At 45.1% G+C, this 19,241-nt stretch overlaps 1 protein-coding gene across 8 annotated transcripts in view; it reads right to left on the bottom strand.

Annotated features, from left to right (window-relative positions):
• Window positions 1–1,841: 1,841 nt before the first annotated feature.
• HGD (homogentisate 1,2-dioxygenase) overlaps window positions 1,842–19,241 on the bottom strand; it is a 59,144-nt gene continuing 41,744 nt past the window's right edge. For all 8 annotated transcript variants that reach the window (XM_039528838.1, XM_039528806.1, XM_039528786.1 and 5 more), the window contains 7 exons: window positions 18,289–18,368; window positions 17,699–17,798; window positions 15,420–15,544; window positions 14,585–14,689; window positions 7,138–7,264; window positions 2,858–3,039; window positions 1,842–2,143 (listed from right to left, as the gene is read on the bottom strand). In XM_039528838.1, coding sequence (XP_039384772.1) covers window positions 2,012–2,143; window positions 2,858–3,039; window positions 7,138–7,264; window positions 14,585–14,689; window positions 15,420–15,544; window positions 17,699–17,798; window positions 18,289–18,368 — 851 coding nt within the window. In that variant the 3' untranslated portion in view covers window positions 1,842–2,011. The remainder of the gene's footprint in view (window positions 2,144–2,857; window positions 3,040–7,137; window positions 7,265–14,584; window positions 14,690–15,419; window positions 15,545–17,698; window positions 17,799–18,288; window positions 18,369–19,241) is intronic.

Here is a 19,241-nt window from a genome sequence, read left to right on the forward strand (position 1 = left end):
CAAGTGTAAAAACCCTTGTTGCATGCATAATTTGCACATAACTCCCAGTGTCAGCTATAGAGATGTGCCTATAGCAGGAGAGTTTCAAGCAGGCAAATAGTCTATGGCTCTCATGGGTTCCCCCCCCCCCATGAGAAACCAAAAACTTTCCCTTCAGTCCCTAGAGCATTTTGGTTTAGGGTGTATCTGTGCTTGAAAGTTAATGTTGATTAAGGGAGAAATGTGAATTTAAAGTACAATAGCGATTCCTGAACAATGCCATGTGTGGACACTCGTTTGAGAACAAGAGTGCTTTGTTCCCGGCTTAATCCACTTTCAAAATTAATTTGGAACAAATCCATCTGTAGACAAGCCCTTAGCTTCACCCTGGGCCGGTTCAGTGAATTGAATCTCTCTGGCAGATTGATTGTTGGTAAACGGCCTCTTCTGAGTTTTCTATTTTAGCACAAGTGCTGCATGGTGGATATTACATAATAATATTCTGCATGTACAAAACATATTCTAGCCAAACATCTTGTACAGGGTCAAGCCCATTGTTGGCAGTGACTAAACAAAAAAAACAAAACAAAACCCTAGTGTGCAGAGCACCAAATCCTGTGCTCTGCGCACTAACCCATTTACATTTCTCTTTCCCTCTTCTGGCAAATAAGGTGTGATATGCTTATGCCCCTCTTCTCAAAGTAAGGTGTGTAAATTATTGCTGACAAGGGGGCTCGTGCAACTGCTTCAATCCCTGGGCTCTCCTCTTGCTCTAGTGGACTCAACAAATAAGGCCTTGTCTACATAGGAAAATTGTACTGATTTAACTAAATTGGTTTAGAAACAGATTTAGTTAAATGGGTACAAGCCTCTTGGGGGGGGCACTCCTTTGGTCTGAATATGCTACAGTAATTGGTACAGAATCAAGCTAAGCTGATATAAGGTCCTCACAAAGCAATGGGGAATCAAGGTTGTAACAACCAATTCAGTGCATGTTCAAAAACCTTATCCAATAAAGGGGGGGGGCGGGGCTTGAATCTGGGGTGTCCCATATTCTGGGTGAGTACCCTAACCACTAGGCTAAGGGAACTCTTCTTCCCCCCTGCACCTGTTTTGTGTGGAGTTAGGCAGCCTCTGAGCATGCCTACCCTGAACACACCCTGCATGCAACTTAGGTAGCCAAACACTTATCCCTCCCAGTTCATCAATTGCGCTGAGGCTTGGGCAAGAGAGACACCTGGATGCCTAGAGAGAGGCAGCAGTGCATGGGCCCAGTGGCAGAAACTTATGTGCCTATGGAACTTTGCCTGCAAAAATTCAGGCACTGAGTGAGTTTAGGCATCTACAGGGTTCAGCAGCAGCCAAAGAATTTTGTGCATCACAGCGATGCCTAGAACTGAGATTTACATGCCTAGGTTGCTTTGTGGATCCCATTCTTAGTGTTGACAAACCCAGACAGAAGTTGCTGGGAAATGATAATGTGTTAGTAGGTGCTGAAGACTGGGCTGTGTGTCAGTGAAAGGGTAACCTTCCCTTGATTGGCAGTAGATCTGCTGGATTTAAGACCGGACCTGGCTGGTTCCTCTGACTCCTATTTATTCTTACCCTCTCACTGAAAGATCATTCCTGGAGTATTCTTTAAAAAATCGTTGCTCCTGAGCATCCCTTTGTGAAAGATGTGTCATATTTTCATGAGTGTCCCGAGAGGAAGTCGACCACTATCTCACTTCAGTACAAGGCCCAGATTTCACCCCACCCCACCTGCTGGGGGAGCCCCATGGCGTGGGCACTGCAGATCTTACACTTTAATTGGATACTTGAAAGCTCAGAACTGTGGTGCGGTTCAAGGCTAGATACGCAGGTTTGCAAGAGTAATTCATTTAATCAGTCGCTGTTGAAATGGCTGCAGTGCAACGGCGCTCGCTGTACTGTGGGATGTTTGATCCTTTACCAGCCCTGGCCCTTGTAGGTATCACGGATTGTTTCCCATCGGTGTGACTGGCCTGGGAGCGCACAAGCAGCTCACTTCTGTTTACTTGCAGCTGGGATTAAAATGGCTTTTCAGCGGTTCCCAGCACTTGTAGTAGGTCTTATCTAGACAGTTGGAGGTCTTGAGGCCCCATGTGGTAACAGCCATGCTGAAGGAGGACTCAAACATGAAGGCCTGTTGGGAACCACAGCAAGTACATTAGGGCAGGAAGGAGAGGAGGGAATACACGCATAGTAATCATGCTTTATTAGGTATATACAGAAAATACACCAAAGGTCTAGTGTTGGCCAGACTCCAGCTCCTAGCTTCTCAGTTTGGGGAGGTTCCCAGCTGAGGCCAGCCTAGCATAACTTCTACCTGCTCAGTCAAGGGGAGAAAGCTTCCAGCTAATAACACTAAAACTGTCCATAATGCCCATTGAGATTATACCATTGCAATGCTGGTGTTTGGCAGGTTCCAAAAGGGATTTTGGAACCTGGGAATATCCTGGAAAATCAAGACCATCCAAGAAATCCTGGGACAGGGCCTGCTGGGGACCATTCTCTAGAGCGAGTCATTGGTTGGTCTGAGGAACTGGGGGTGGAGGGGAGTGTGCTTTTGTCCCCAGAAGATGAGGCCAGAATTTCCAAAAAAGCTCAGCTCCTCCTTTAAGTGGCCAGATTATCAAAAGAGCTCAGCAAGTTGTGTCACAATGCGGGAGCTGAGCACCTAAACTCCAGCTCCAATTTTGGGTGTTCAGCACTTCAAATCTCTCCCTAGACACACTTCCAACCGGGAGAGCAAGGGTCTGAGCTGCGTTTCCGAGACCCATGTTGGTATGATGTGCTGCTGCTGCTAGAGCTTTTACCTGGCTAGGCAGTCATTTTACTTGCTCTGTAGGGCTCTTACCATGGTCCCTTCTGCAACTCTCTCGGGCTCTAGCCTGACTTTGCTTGCCTTCTCAAAACACTCAGCATCTGGCCCATGGGGTGTCATCATGCTGTGTAGGCTGCCCCCTCCTGGCTGGAACCCTTCTTCCTTCGCTTCATAGTGCCCTTTGATCAGCCCCATGAACTCGCTCATACAGTTCCCTATAGAAGTGGAGACACAGTCGCTGTTACAATGCAGTACCGTTTCCAGTCATCGTGGCGTGGCGGCCATCCCCTTGAAGTTCACAAACCACGTAGGGCTGGACCAGCTCAGTATTTGGATCCGTGACCTCCAAGCAACTGCAGGGGTGATGCACGATGTAGTGTTGGTGAGCCAGTATGTGGGGCTCTTAGGGCTGCTCTACATGCAGGTTTTGTACCACTACATTTATATGGATTCAGAAACCGATATAGTCAAAGCAGTACAACCTGCTCAGCTGAATGCAGGTACGCCAGTATGTAAGGAGTTCATACTGCATACCAATATAAGCACCTTTAAACCAGTATCACTACGTCCACACTAGGGGGTTGCACTGCTTTAATTATATTGGTACTAAAAGCATGTGTAGAGAAACCTATAATACTACTTTTGTGTCAATATTAGTATCACTCTTTTGGAGATGGGGAAACTGAGACAAAGAGATCTGAAGTAACTTGCCTGAGGCCACAAATTAGGCCAGTGACAGAGCTAGGAACAGAACCCAGGCCTCCTGATGTCAACTCCAGTGCTTTATGCACTAGGTCATATTGCTACACATTTTTGTACAAGCTCTGAGCCACCTGTGTACTCTAACATCTTGTGATATTGTTTCATTCTTTTATACTCACTTTATCTTCTTGGTCATAAAAGGCCAGTCTCTCTCTCATGGTTATGGGCCAAATTTTGCCACCGATACTCATGATGAGCACTAGGCCCACTGAAAGCAATGCAGTAAGCTTGTTATGGAATAAGATCCCATTCGTGTAAAGGTTGCTGAATTTGGCTCTTGACTTCTCATTAAGGTATGTTCTTGTCTCTCTAAAGCAGGGGCGGCTCTACAAAGTAGGCTGCCCCAAGCAGCGCGGAGCGCTGCGCCGCCCTTCCCCAGTCCCGCGGCGGGTCCCCTATTCCCGCGGCTCCGGCATCCTGGGGAGGGCGGCATTTGGCTCCGGTGGAGCTCCCGCCGGCATGCCTGCGGCAGGTCCACCGGAGCCCGGGACGAGCGGACCTGCCGCAGTCATGCCTGCGGGCGCTAAACCGGAGCCCCGGGAAGGACGGACCCGCCGCAGGCAAGCCTGCGGCAGGTCCGCTCGTCCCGGGCTCCCGTGGACCTGCCGCAGGCATGCCGGCGGGAGCTCCACCGGAGCCAAATGACGCCCTCCCCAGGATGCCGCCCCAAGCGGGCGCTTGGCCCGCTGGTGCCTAGAGCCGCCCCTGCTCTAAAGTATGTATTTTAGTCCCAGTTCTGCAAACAACTACCACTTGTAGTACCCACTCACCTCAGTAGATTTGACTCTAATGGGTCTACTCCGTGTAGTTAGTAGTATGCTTGGCTACACATTTTTGTAAAATCAAGCCATATGGCGGTAGCTGTGTTCTTTACATTTCCATTTGAATCAGCAGCGCACCCTTTCTTCAGTGCAATTCAGGGGATGAAGCATTTAATTACAAAACTACTTTTGCAAAAATATAGGTAGCCTATATCTGCAAGCAGATGTTCACTAACTACTCATTCTTAATCTGCAGTATCGTGTATGAATGGTTTACTGAGAATTTTTCATATGGACTGCATTTTGGAGGCACTGGTATTACACAGAAATGTAAGATGTTACATAGGTGGAGCTAAGGCAGTAAAATATGTAATAGGAAGGCTGGCCTAGAAGTTAGGACACTGGTTTGGGACTTGAAATAACCCAGGTTCAATTCTTGGCTCATCCACAGACTTCTTGTGTGACCATAGGCAAGTCACTTATGCCACCCTGTGCCTCAGTTCCCTATCTGTAAAATGGGAAAAACAGCACTTCCCTCCCTGAGTGGGGTGCTGGGAAGACAAATACATTCATGATTCTCAGACATTTGGATACTACAGGGATAAGGGTCATATAACAGAGGGGTAGCCGTGTTAGTCTGGATCTGTAAAAGCAACAAAGAATCCTGTGGCACCTTATAGACTAACAGACGTTCTGCAGCATGAGCTTTCGTGGGTGAATACCCACTTCATCTGAAGAAGTGGGTATTCACCCACGAAAGCTCATGCTGCAGAACGTCTGTTAGTCTATAAGGTGCCACAGGATTCTTTGTTGCTTTTAAGGGTCATATAAATACCTTCAAAGACAGAGAAACAGCCCATGTAGTAAAAGTCTCTGTATGCATTCATACAGAGGGGAAAGTTAAGGTTGTGTGGGAAATTGTAACTTTTTCACTTCAGGATCTGAGTACCTAACTGTGCAGCCTTCATGTTCTCTGAATACAGGTTTTTGACAGGACTCAAGAACTGACAACAATAGTTCTGCAGGTAAAAGGCTAGATCCCATGTCAAATGTAAGAGAAAGAACTGCTTAAACCCATTATCCCTCCACAGTGGTGCTGAGCACCACAGATTTCAATGGGATTTGAAGATGTTCAGCATTTTGCAAGACTGGGCCCTTCCTAAGCAAATGTAATGTGTTCAGAGAGCCACATTAGACCCTATCATTCCACAGGTGAAAAACAATCCTATAAATATGAATTTAGTGTTTCATAGACACACTCTCAGTGACCTGGCGTAATTGGTGTCTAGCTGTTTTCCCTTTCTTTCATAATTAATGAAACGAGAGCAGGAGAATAAGCCAAGGACTTGCCTCTGGGATTTATTCAGATGGATGCACAACTACCCATTGTGCTGTCGGGGCTGGGTTTTTATAACAAAACCCCCCCGGGTGTCCTTCAGAACTAATTCCAAGTAACGGTGGGAGTGGGAGGGTGGAGAAATTATTACACAAATGTTTTAAGATATACACAATAAATGTCTGATTCTTTTTAAAGTGACTTTAGTGCTATTATAGGTGTGGCAGTGACATCCCTGTAAACCAAGGCTTCTTATTTATAGGCACAGCACGGGCAGCAAAGCCAGGCTTTCCCCACACTCTTTCCTAGCAAGGTGTTTCCTCCATGTCCACAAAGGAGAACTGCTTGGGGTTGGGAGTAAATGAATCTCTACGGTGCATCCAGTCCTTGGCCCCTGTCCAGGGCCAGCCAACAAGGAGCCAACAGTGATGGTGGTGGAGGATTATATTTCTTCCATGATGTAGTCACCTGCCACTAGGAACAGGACTGAGAAGGACACTGGTTCCAAATCTCTACCTGTAAGCGCCCCAGATATTGCTGGGGTAACAACAGCACCACTTTCCAACTAGATACACATTAAGTGGTGAAGAAGGATGGCTTTGTGGTTATGGCACTGGAGAGGAGCTCAGATCATCTAAGGTCCAGTGCCAGTTCTGACACAGACTTCCGGTGTGATCTTGAGCAAGTCACTTAACCACTCAGTGCCTCAATTCCCCATCTATAAAATGCTTTCTCCCACCCTTTGTCTCTCTTCCCTGGTGCAATGGTAAGCATTGGCAGGCAGGGACTATTTATAGGGTACGTCTACACTGCAAATTAACATGCAATTATAGCTTGGGTAGGTACACCCATGCTTGCTTTAATTTAGGTAGCACAGCTAAAAATAGCTAGGAAGATAGGGAGGCACAGATTCCGGTGTAGGCCGGCAACCTGAATACATATCCATGGTCCCCCGTGGGGCTGTACTACAGCAGCTAGCTTGCACTAAAGCCCGGGCCACCGTGTCGTCACAACTAACTACTAATATTACCTGCTCTACCTAGATTAAAGCTGGTGTGGGTCTTCCTTCCCATGCTACGCTCACACCTTCGCTTGCAATGCAAACATACCCTTACTAGGCGTTTGCACAGTGCCAGTACAATGGGGACTCAACCTTGGTGGGGTCACTAGGTGCTTCTCTAATACAAATAAACGTACGTGTGTAACCACAAGCCACATCACCTCCTGTACAGTTGTTCTCGGCTGCTGTAAATGGGGACAGCTTTCCTTTGGTTCTTGCCCCAAGAAAGACTGGCTGGCTGCAAGTGGCCCACATTAGCTGAGTGAGAGGATGCAGGCAAAGCCATCTTTCTCCTTGTGGCTCCTGTGGAGAACAGGAAGCGTGGCTTGTTTGACACCCCCCTCCTCCCCCCCCGACCCGCTTCTCAAGTGTAACTGAGTAAGGGCAGACATACTGTGGTAATAAGGAGGCCGGAAGGTGTTGTTTGCTACCCCCCATCGGGGTGGGAAGATGACAAAGTCAGCAAGAGCCACTCCAGGTCGGGTTGACTTGGCTGTCAAGACAGTGAAAATAGATGGGTCCTATAGAAAAAAATCAAACAGGATGGCAAATCAGAAAACATAGCTAAGTTCAGACCTGTCAGTTCAGCTGCATCCTGTGAGCCACACCTGCCAATTCAGCCTCTCACCCTCTGAAACACTTTCATCACCTGCATTTTAGAAGTGGTTAGGAGGGCGAGTGGGATTTCTTGGCTGGCGTGAGGCCATCCATGCTCCGGATCCCATTCTGGGCATAGGAGGAAGGAGAAGGGATAGGCTGCTTCCTTATTTGGCTGGCCTAGAAGAGCTCCAATTCTTGTTTCTCCCATGACAAGCACTCTGCCACCCCTGACCTTCCACCATCTTGTCTGGGTTCTACCGTGTCCCTCACATGGCTGCAGCACTGACTGCAGAGAGGAAGAGGGGCTGTCCTGAGCCCAGAATGCTGCAGCACTTCCTCATCCCGCAGAGGATGCTGGCTTCAAGGGAGACCATACAGCTCTGCTCCTCTCCTTTCGCCCTAGTGACCCTAATATGGCAAAACACAACATTTCCAATAAGTTCCCAGAATGTATTGGGGACAACTTTTTGTTTCAGAAGGTGGAGGAAGTAACCAGGGGAACAGCCATTTTAGACTTGATTCTGAGCAACAGGGAGACGTTGGTTCTGAATCTGAAGGTGGAAGGTAATTTGGGTGAAAGTGTTCATGAAATGATAGATTAGAAATGATAACAAAAGGAAGGAGTGACCGCAGTAGAATAAGGATAATGGACTTAAAAAAACCAGACTTTAACAGACTCAGAGAACTGGCAAGTAAGGTCCCATAGGAAGAAAATCTCAGGGAAAGAAGAATTAGTAAGTTTCTCAATAAGACAATTGTCAAGATTCCCTCCCCCACTCTGAACTTTAGGGTACAGATGTGGGGACCTGCATGGACCCTTCTAAGCTTAATTCCTAGCTTAGATCTGGTAACGCTGCCACCAGCCAGAATTCCAGTGTCTGGCACACTCCCTGTCCCCGCAAAACTTTCCCCTCCCTGGGCTGCCTTGAGACTTTTCCACCAAGTCCCTGGTATTACTGATCCAACCCCTTGGATCTTAACACAAGGAGAAATTAACCATTCCCCCCTCCTTTCCCCCACCAGCTCCTGGTGAGTCCAGAACCAATTCCCTGGGATCTTAAAACAAGAGAGAAAAAAATCAATCAGGTTCTTAAAAAGAAAATTTTTAATTAAAGAAAAAGAAAGGTAAACATCATCTCTGTAAAATCAGGATGGAAAATATTTTACAGGGTACTTAGATTTATATAGCCCAGGGGAACCCCATCTAGCCTTAGGTTCAAAGTTACAGCAAACAGAGGTAAAATCCTCTCAGCAAAAAGGAACATTTACAGGTTGAGAAAACAAACATAAGACTAACACGCCTTGCCTGTGCTACTTACAAGTTTGAAACATGAGAGACTGATTCAGAGAGATTTGGAGAGCCTGGACTGATGTCTGGTCCCTCTCAGTCCCGAGAACGAACAACCCCCAAAACAAAGAGCACAAAACAAAGACTTCCCTCCACCAAGATTTGAAAGTATCTTGTCCCCTTATTGGTCCTCTGGTCAGGTGTCAGCCAGGTTTACTGAGCTTCTTAACCCTTTACAGGTAAAAGAGACATTAACCCTTAACTATCTGTTTATGACAACAATGTTAAAGACACAACTGCAAACTATCCTGATGTGAAGTAAAGATAGGAAGAATAATAAAGAGGCCAGTATGGCTCCATCAGGAACTCTTTAATGATCTGAAAATCAAAAAGAAATCCTACAAAAAGTGGGAACATGGATGAATTGCTAAGGATGAAAACAAAAGAATAGCACAAACATGTTAGGGACAACATCAGAAAGGCTAAGGGCCAAAATGGGTTACATTTAGCAGGGGACATAAAAGACAATAAGAAGAGGTTCTTTGAGTACATTAGGAGCAAGAGAAAGATGAAGGAAAGTGTAGGTCCTCTACTTGGAGGGAAAGAGAGCTAATAACTGATGGCATCAAGAAGCTTGAAGTGTTTAATGCCGGTTTTGCTTCAGTCTTCACTAAAAAGGTTAATAGTGATCAGATACTCAATACAATAACAACAACCAGAAGGAAGAAATGTCAGCCAAAATAGGGAAAGGACAAGTTAAAAAATATTTAGATACATTAGATGTATTCAAGTTGGCAAGATCTGATTAAATTCATCCGAGGGTTACTTAATGAATTGGCTGAAGCAATCCTGGCACCGTTAGCGATTATCTTTGAGACTTCCTTGAGGACGGCTGAGGTCCCAGAGGAGAAGGACAAACATAGTAATTATCTTTAAAAAGGGGAACAAAGATGACCTGGGAAATTATAGACTAGTCAGTTTAATTTCAATGCCTGGAAAGATACCTGAACAAATTATTAAACAATCAATTTGTAAGCACTTATAGCATAAGAGAGTTTAAGGAATAGGCACCATGGATTTTTCAAGGACAAATCATGCCAAACCATCCTAATTTCCTTCTTTGTCAGGGTTAATGGCCTAGTGGATGGGGAAGCTGTAAATGTGATATATCTTGATTTTAGTAAGGCTTTTGATAAAGTGTCTCGTGACAGTCTCATTAGCAAACTAATGTTGTGGTCTAGATGAAATTACTATAAGATGAATGTGACACTGGCAGGCCATGTACCAACTCACGACAAGGTCCCCATGTCTCAACTGAACATTGACCAATACAGAGCTGGAATCAGTCTGGCTCACCTGTGTGTTAGTACTGTTCAAATAGGTAGTAGAACTATAAGAATGTGTTTAGTCTTTGAATTGAATTGAATTGAATTGAATTGAATTATTGTGGGGGAGAAGAATAGCTCAGTGGTTTGAGCATTAGCTTGCTAAACCCAGGGTTGTAAGTTCAGTCCTTCAGGGGGCCACTTAGGGATCTAGGGCAAAATCAGTACTTGGTCCCACTAGTGAAGGCAGGGGGCTGGACTCAATGACCTTTCAGGGTCCCTTCCAGTTCTAGAAGATAAGATATATCCATTAATTTATTTTTTTTATTTAATGCTTGTGAGTTGCCATATGCATTGATCTCACTTACAACATCTGTATTCCATAGTGAAAGGTAGTATTTGAACTGTATTGTGAGCCTCTGTGCCTGTCTACATCACCAGATAGGAGAGAGACATTAACTAGTATGAAGAGTTGATCTTCAACAGAAAGTGTTACAGCCTTCCCAACAGGAAAGGTCCATCGATACCAGATGGACTATTGTGGAATGTTGGAAATGGAATTTCCCTATATACTGTCAACAAAAGACTTTTGTTGTTCTGCCTTCCTGCCCATGCAGATGAATCATGCAAATGGATTCCTCCCATCTGCTGAGTTGGTAGCTCAGAGCACATTACAGGAGAGGGATAAAACCTCTAACAAGAAGGAACTGATTATGTTGATTGGACTCTGGGAAGCAAGGTTTCTAGGCATAAGCATGAGATCCCCAGCTGCTTAGCCTGGGTTAGCCCTAAAGGACATACAGAGTTTGCTGAATATAGAAGCTTCTATCACCTTTTGAAACTTAAGATTGGAACTCATTTGGGTATCTATGTTTACTTGCTTTAACCTTGTAAATAACTCTCTGGTTTTCTTTTCCTAGTTCATAAATGTTTAAATAGTTTATTATAGGTTTGGCTACAAGTGTTGTCATTAGTGTGAGATCTATGGTGCAAGTAGAGTAAGTGACTGGTCCTTGGGGACTGGGAGTAACCTAAATATTGCTGTGATTCTTTGTGTAAGGGACCATCTATCTGAGTGGTGAGATAGATTGGAATAGCCCGGGGACAGTCTGTGACTCCGTGTTAAGGTTGTTATAGTGACTGAGCAGTTTACACTTGATAACTGGTTTGGAAATCTAAGTATAGAACTCACAACCAATTTGAGGTTTGTGCCTAGTTCCTAACGGTCTGCTATGATGTTGATACTCACGCTTTTGAGCCACTGCAGGCAGTGTTACAGTGGGTGCACAGCTAGTTGGAAGACTACATTCAGAGTAGTTATCAATGGTTCGCTGTCAAATTGGAAGGGCATATCTAGGGGGTCCCTGCAGAGGTCAGTTCTGGGTCCTGTACTATTCAATATTTTCATTAACAATTTGGATAATAGAAAGGAAAATATGCTTATAAAATTTGCAGATAACACCAAGTTGAGAGGAAGGGACTTGTAAGCACTTTGGAGGACAGGATTGGAATTCAAAATGATCCTGACAAATTAAGATAATTGGTCTGAAATCAACAAGATGAAAATGAAGAAAGACAAGTGCAAAGTACTGCACTCCAGGAAGGAAAAATCAAATGCACAACTACAAAATGGGGAAAAGCTGGCTAGGTGGTCGTACTGCTGAAAAGAATCTGGGGTTTATAGTGGAGCACAAATTGAATATGAACCAACAATGTAATGCAGTTGCAAAAAAGGCTAATATCATTCTGGGGTGTATTACCCGTAGTGTTGTATGTAAGACACTGAAGGTAACTGTCCTCTCTTTTAAACACTGGCAAGGCCTCAACTGAAGTACTGTGTCCAATTCTATGCGCTGCACTTTAGGAAAGATGTGCACAAATTGGAGAGAGGCCAGAGAACAATAAAAATGATCAAAAGTTTAGCAAACCTGACCTGTGAGGAAAGGTTAAAAAAACTGGGCACGTTTAGTCTTGAGAGAAGAAGACTGAGGGGGACCCAATAACAGTCCTCAAATATGTTCAAGGCTGTTATAAAGGGGATGGTGATCAGTTGTTCTCCATGTCTTAGTGGACTTAATGTCTTCATGGCTTAATCTGCAGCAAGGCAGATTTAGGTTAGAGATTAGGAAAAGCTTCCTAACTGTAAGGATAGGTAAGCACTGGAACAGGCTTCCAAGGGAGGCTGTGGAATCCCTGTCATTGGAGGTTTTTAAGAACAGGTTGGACAAACACCTGTCAGGGATGGTCTAGGTTTAATTAGTCCCACCTCAGTGAAAGGGGCTGGACTTAATTACTTCTCAAGGTCCCTTCCAGCCCTACATTGCTATGATTCCCCTCACTACAGAGACCAGCTGAAAAAAAGAGTGAAACTGAGTGAGGAGGAAGCAGAAATGGAGAGAACACACCAACCCCAGATCTGATAGAATTATACACAGTGCCCAGCACAGCATTTGCCAGGAATGTGTGTGCAGGGAGAATCTATGGGCTGACGAGAGCTGGGTTGGGGCATCAATCTAGAGACGGGAGTGCAGCCTGCAGGAGAGCATGGCCGCTGCTTGGTGGTGGCTGGATGAAGATTGTGCTGAAAGGACGGCGGGGTGGGCTCAGTATATTGAGAACTATACTTGTCTGTGGTAATAAAACAACACTTTGTCCTTACCTAGTTTTAGTCTGAAGAACATTTTACAGACACAAATCAATAAAATCCCGGTGGCTCAGCACTATCATCCCCTTTAACAGATGGGGAAGAGAAGTGATTTGTTCAAGATTGCACAGTAAGGCAATGACAGAGCCCAGAAGTCTTGACTCCACAACTCCTCCTCAACCCTTTCTGTGAAGTTTACTGAAGACAAGAACATCCAATGGACTAGGAACTTAGCCTTCCAGCCCCTCATGAGGTGGGAAATGATTATGTTCCTCCTTTTTACAAGTGAGGAAATCGAGGCACAGAGAGATTGTGACTTGCCTCAGGCCACATAGTGGTTCGGTAGCTTAGCTGGGACTGGATTCCAGTTGGATTCCCTGGGCTTTCATCACAAGATCATTCTTTCCTGTGGCATGTTTAACTGGAGTCTGAGCAATGCTTTCTGTTGGCTGCCTAACTAGAAATTCTCCATTCTCACATGAAGACGCAATGCCAAGAGATAGTCTAATGAAAACAAATATTTCACTGGGCTGGTTCTTTATAAGAGAAGCCGCTTGCATTGATTTTGGCTTTTGTTACTTTTCATTAGCATTATAAACTATTACAGTGAAAGCTGCCAATTCTTCAAATACAGTTACAGCCCTGGGCTCAGGGGACTCAAAGGAAACACTCGGCAGAGTCATTTTCTAACTATGAGAGGTGAATCAGAATGAGAATTTGAGGCAGAATTCTCTTCTCTGACTTGCACAGTGGACATCAGCTCCAATTGTCAGTTCTCCTTGTAGGCGCAGAGTTCCCTCATTGGGCCATGGTGTAAAGCAATGTTTAGCAAACTGGGCCACAGTCAGCGATGTGTAAGCATCTGCAGCACTTGTGCCCCTTTACACCAGGGCTGAATTGGGCCCAGTGTAAAAAGCAGTAGTGATTTCCCCACCCTCGCCTGCTTGTTTGTCTCATCCACCTGTTATGTCTTGTCTCTCAGAGCGCAAGCTCTTTGGCACTAGGACTGGCATTTTTTATATGTTCATATAGGGCCTAGTACAATGGAGTTCAACCTGGTTGTGGACTCCAAGTGCTCCCACAACAGCAATAATAGTAATTAATAATAACTATATAATATTACTGAAAGACAGCTGTGGTCCAAACGCAGCAGGGACACACAGTGCTTTCAGCAACATGCCTGGTGTAAGTCAGTCAAAAATCAGGAGTAAGTGATAAACTAGACTAAGTCCGATCAATTTAGCAGGTGTGCAAAAGGACTGTACCTTATATTCCCCCCTTTACCTATTCAAGGTATAACAGGAAAAGCAACAATCAGGAGGGTGTAAGATTCCCTGATGTAAGGCCTGCGTTCCCTCCCTGTTACACCAGTTTCACCCAACATAAAACAAGTGTAATGGACTGGAGAATTGGGCCCACTCTGTGTGGGAACTGTCTTGCCTTGCACAGCCCTGTTCAGTGCTTTCCCAGCTCTTTTCAAGGAGACTGAAAGTCACAGGTTCTTGAGATGCCAACGTGGTACAAGCTACACAGACTTGCCACTGACATCTGTTTTCTAATTCACCAGTTACCTGCTGTGCATCTTACACTGCCATTTACACCACTGCCGGATTAGGTCCCAACTCCAAGGACTTACAGACATTTGTTTCAGGCTGAATTAGACTTTGGCCTTGTGGTGTGGCAAGCAGAAGACTGAGATGAAGAGGCGGGGTAGTGTGTTGCAGGAGACTGGGCAATAGGAGTGTCCCAGGTTCTATTTCCATCTCTGCCACTGACACATTGTGTGGCACTGGAGAAATTAGGTCAAAATTTTCAAACTTAGGTACCCCAGTTATGCTCCTAAATCTTTATTTAGGCTCCTAATATGAGACCTAATTTTTCTGTGGTGTTGAGCACCCACAACTCCCAATGGCTTTAGATTTCATAGGTGCCAATTTCATTGCTCCACCTCATACATGCCTATATTGACAGCCTTAGAACTTACCGCGTGGTCAAACGCAACAGAATTGATGACCATAAAGTTATCCAGATTGTATTTGTAGGGTGTGTAGTTCCCATGCCAGGCCACCACATTGAATGGGGAGAAATCCTATCAAATCAAGAACAAAGGCAGCAGAGGATTATCCCCAGTGCTCTCCAACATGCTGCTAACATACAGGGCACTGCTCTGTAATTCAAAACACATTCAGTGTTAGTAAATGGTGCCTGATTGACAGCCTGGAGTCCGAAGCCCCCTCTGTATCCATAGAATGGGTATTGCTTGGGCAGTGGCAAGGCACGTTCCACCTCGCCATACCCTGCCAATGGGCCTCAGTCCTGCCCCGTTTCTAGTGATGAGAGGGGAGTTTGGTGTCCAAGGCACATTTACTCCTTGGCTTCACTGCTGACACCACCCATAAGGAAATAGTTGTAATGGCAATTTTTTGTGATGGGAACACCTGCCCACTAGAAATTAGACCAATGGCCTCCCACAAAAACACACTCCTGCTTTTTCACATAGGCCACTGAATAGCATTTGGAAGCAGTGAGGTAAAAATCATCACCTAGAGGCAAAGAATCACTAACTTCAGAGTCAAACAATTCTTTAAGAAACATTTACTACGGATGAAGAGCCTTTTAACGTGCCAACAAACAACGGGCTCAATCCTGCTTTCATTTAACAAAATGGGAATTTGGCCGCTGACTTCAGTGGGAGAAGGATTGGTCCCCAAAGTTCTTTGCCATGCTGGTAAATAGTACATCCTACAGTGTGCACTTATTATAACTAATAGAGCTTCAGTGTGATCCAGTCTTTGTGAAAAGGACTCTGATTTCCTTACCTGTTGGGCTGAAAACAATTTGCCCTGGTACTTGCTGATCACTGTGTAGTCACCTGCTACTTGGCGATCTTCATACCAGGCAACTGGCACTAAGAAATCTCGTGGGTTAGCCAGACCATTGGCCCCTCAGGTAGAAAAAAAAGAAAGTAGCAAGATTATAGGCGATATCTTTACAAAGTTGGGACTGTTGTCCTTCCCTGGTTATACCAGTGCATTTTTGGAGTTTGAATGTACTCCATAAAGAGGCTTATTGTGCCCAACAAAACTATTGACCTGTAATCTTTACTCTCAGACAGGGGTCACTGTTACACGCCCTGGCATTTAAGTCTATGTTCCCATCATGAGAATCAGACAACTCTCACAGCTCTGATTACTACACTGTTACACACCCTCAATAGTCGGGAAAGTTACCTTGGGGTGGCAGAAGACGGATTAGACATCAGGGACTTTCCATTCCTGGCTCTGTCACTGACTAGTTGTCTAACCTTGGGGAAAGATCTCTAGAAAGTCATCAGGCACTAGCACATTTCTGGATGTGTGGAAAATAATAATAAAACGAGGCTAATGGTACTTATTGAGTTTTAGGTGTATTGTAAGAATTAGTTAATGTCTGTAGAGCATTTTCAAGTGTAAAGCACCATATGAATGCTAAGCATTCTTCTTCTTCTCATTATTATTATTGTTATTATTACTTTGACTTCCTTGGATAAAAGTGCCAGGAATATATCTGCTGCTGAGGTTTAACAGTCAATACTTTCCTCCAGCTGTCAGTTTTCAAGTGAAAAGTGAAGTTAAACAAGAATAAAATATAAAGCATCATGATCTCTGGGGGGAAGCTGGGTGGCTGGTAGGGAGAGGATCTCTTATAATTACTACCTCCTGAAAAGAAGCATTGCAGGCAAGTACAATAATTTTCTTTTCTCCAAAAAGAGAATGTTAGAATAGATTTCTCCCCTCTCGGAGACTCAAAAATTCCAAAGATGTCTCTGAAAAAAGCTAACTAATGAAAAAGCTTGTTACAAATACATAGGCAAAATAGTATAAATCATATGAAACAGGCACTGACTGCAACGACGACATGAAATCACCATATCCTGGCTGGAGTGCTACAGTTAAGGGTGCCAAACAATCAGTCTTATAATCTCATTCCACAGGACTGTAGTGCATGCAGTGAACAAGGCAAAGGATCTGCAGAGCACACATCACACAGGAGGGGGCATTCTGGTTGTTTCTGGCCAAACAGTTGCCAGTTACATAGTTCTCCAACTGAAGAGAGAAGACTACATTTGAGACCTGGCTCCTATCCTTCCCATTTAATGATCTCCAGTTCCCACAGCAATTTCCTCTTTGGAAGAATCCTTTCTGGGTTCTTGTCCCATGCGTCGGAGATGGGGGAAGAAAATCTGAGACTCCTCCTCTTCGTCCTCCATCCTCTGAGAACACAATGCAAAGCCGAAGACCTTCTGTAGTTAGAAGGGTATGTGGACTTTTGGCCTTGTGTACTTGCACCAACAAGCACTTACACACACTAAGCAGGTACAGTAACGGAGCACAAATGGCTGGTTACCCAAATTGCAGGTGCAAATGCTGGTCTGGGCAGGCAGATGCCAGACGCTGGCTGTGCAGCAGGTATGCATACCTTTAATGCAGCTTCCCTAGTGCATGAAACTTCAGAAATTTAGCCCTACATTTCTAACTATAGTCACAGAGCTAAATTTTTCTCTCAGTTACACTAGTGTAAATCCAAAATACCTCCACAGAGTCACTGGAGTGACTGATGTATACCGGTGCGGCTGAGAGCAGAATTTAGCCCAATGTCCGTAAAAGGAGTTTCAAAAAAACAAGTAGATCTATAAAGATCTAAAAGGCCAAGAGCATGTTTGGAATGAGCCAGCTGGGGGACAAGACTGGGGTGGGAAGAATTTCTCTGTTCCGGGGGGATCAGGGAATTAATGGCCTTCCAAGTGTTTCGTTGGGAATGGGGGCTACTCTGTGAAATGATAGTGTCCATTTGTCAGGGAGCAACTGAAGAGCATCCTATTGAGCATCTCATACTGAGGCTTCAAATTCATTCTTAGCAGAGAGGCCTCTGAAATTTTAAGCCTTCCTATGTCGTAAAAGGGAGTTTGCTACAAGAAGAGGATGGACCTGGCCTTCTGTATCCCATGTGAATGGAAAGCCTGGGGAGGAAGGAGGAATGGATTTTGGTTCGCAGTCCCTTGCTCTTGTAGCACTCTGGCCCCACGGAACCCACTGTAAACTTGATGGTGAATCTTTACCGATGGGTCCCAGGTCAGGTAGCTCGAAATGCGCGCCATACACCTCCAGGATGTAGCCCCTGGTTTCTCCAAACACCTCCACACTGAAACGCATCCCTTGCTAGGAGGGGGAAAAAGAAAAGTAGATCTCAAGAGCAGCTCAAGATGGTTGTTACAGCCAACAAGAGGTTCATGCAGAGGTGGCCAATGTGCAGCTTGTGGGCCAAATGCTGACAACTGACTTCTACAAGGTGCCCCCCCAAGGCTGCCCTCAAGTTTAACATGGTGGCATGGCTTGCTGGGCCTACATATCCCAGCATGCAGTGCTAAAACTGGATTCAAGCAGCTCATGCCACACTGTATGCCTCTCTATTAAAGACTAGGGTGGCTGTGACTGGTGCACTGTACACAAATTAGGCCAGCCCAGGGGTTCGTGGCAAGTTCCTAATACAGCCTCTGCTGAGCAACGTTTAAGGTCTCCTGAGTTAGTCCAGCTCTCTGGGGTTCGACTGAGGTCGAGCAAAACTCACTGTTTCAATGTCAGCAGCGTGCTTTTGGAGGTTCCCTCCAAAAACAAGCCAGCAGGAGGTGTAATCCTGCCTAGTCCTCACCTGAATGACACAGATCTCATTGGGCTCCACCAGTAATTTGCCAAACTCGGTGGTGATGAGCAGCTTCCCTTGCTGTGGCACTGTGGGAAGGGAACATAAGCAGAGGACACTGAGGAACTGGAGGGTTTTCCTATCACCAAAAGTCACAGTTTAGAAGCTTCAATCTGCACATTCATTCTTCTCCCCGGTATGCTACCAGCCTCCTAGGAAGGCTCCTGATTCTCTTAGCTGCAGATGCACTCTGTTCTTCCTGCCTCCACCATCAACCTCACACTGTGGCCTAGGGAGAAATGTTGTCTGTAAGCAGCAAACAGAAGCAGACTAATGTTGCAGGCAAATAAATTGCTCAGACAGAAAAAAAGTACAGAACAACGTTCTTTTGTTGTTCAAAGAAGTAACTGCTGATGAATGATGCCAGATTGACCGCTCTGTATCCACAGAGCAGGCTGCAGTAGCGCAACTGTGCTTCTCACTGCTCTCCAGCCAGCGGGATCACCTTGGAGGGTAAGATGCAAATTCAGCCTTCTTGAGCCATTCAGTACTTGGTCTCAGGTTAAACTGACAACAAGAAGTCCAGTTAATGACAGCTGTGATTGGTTTATATATCCACTAAGAATTGTCCTGAGTTCCTCACATTCATTTCACCTAAGGGCCAGTGAAGAGCCATTAGATGGGAGCAGTGTTCAGTCACTAGGGCCCAGCTCCTCAAAAATATTTAGGTGCCTAACTCCCATTGAAACCAAAGGAAACAAGGTGCCTAAACACCTTTGAGGATCTGGGCCTAGCAGCTGAGGATGGATTTAAATTAGAGACCTAGATGTGAAAGGCTCCATATGCCAATCCCCAGAGCCAGCCAGTCAGTTCCTCTTCCCTTGTGCCTACCCCACTAGGAGAATAAATTAATTTTTGAGTGGTAGTGAGTCCAAACTTCTGAACTCTGAGAATACAAAAAA

Source organism: Mauremys reevesii, linkage group 1, assembly GCF_016161935.1.
Source record: "Mauremys reevesii isolate NIE-2019 linkage group 1, ASM1616193v1, whole genome shotgun sequence".
Lineage (NCBI taxonomy): Eukaryota > Metazoa > Chordata > Testudines > Geoemydidae > Mauremys > Mauremys reevesii.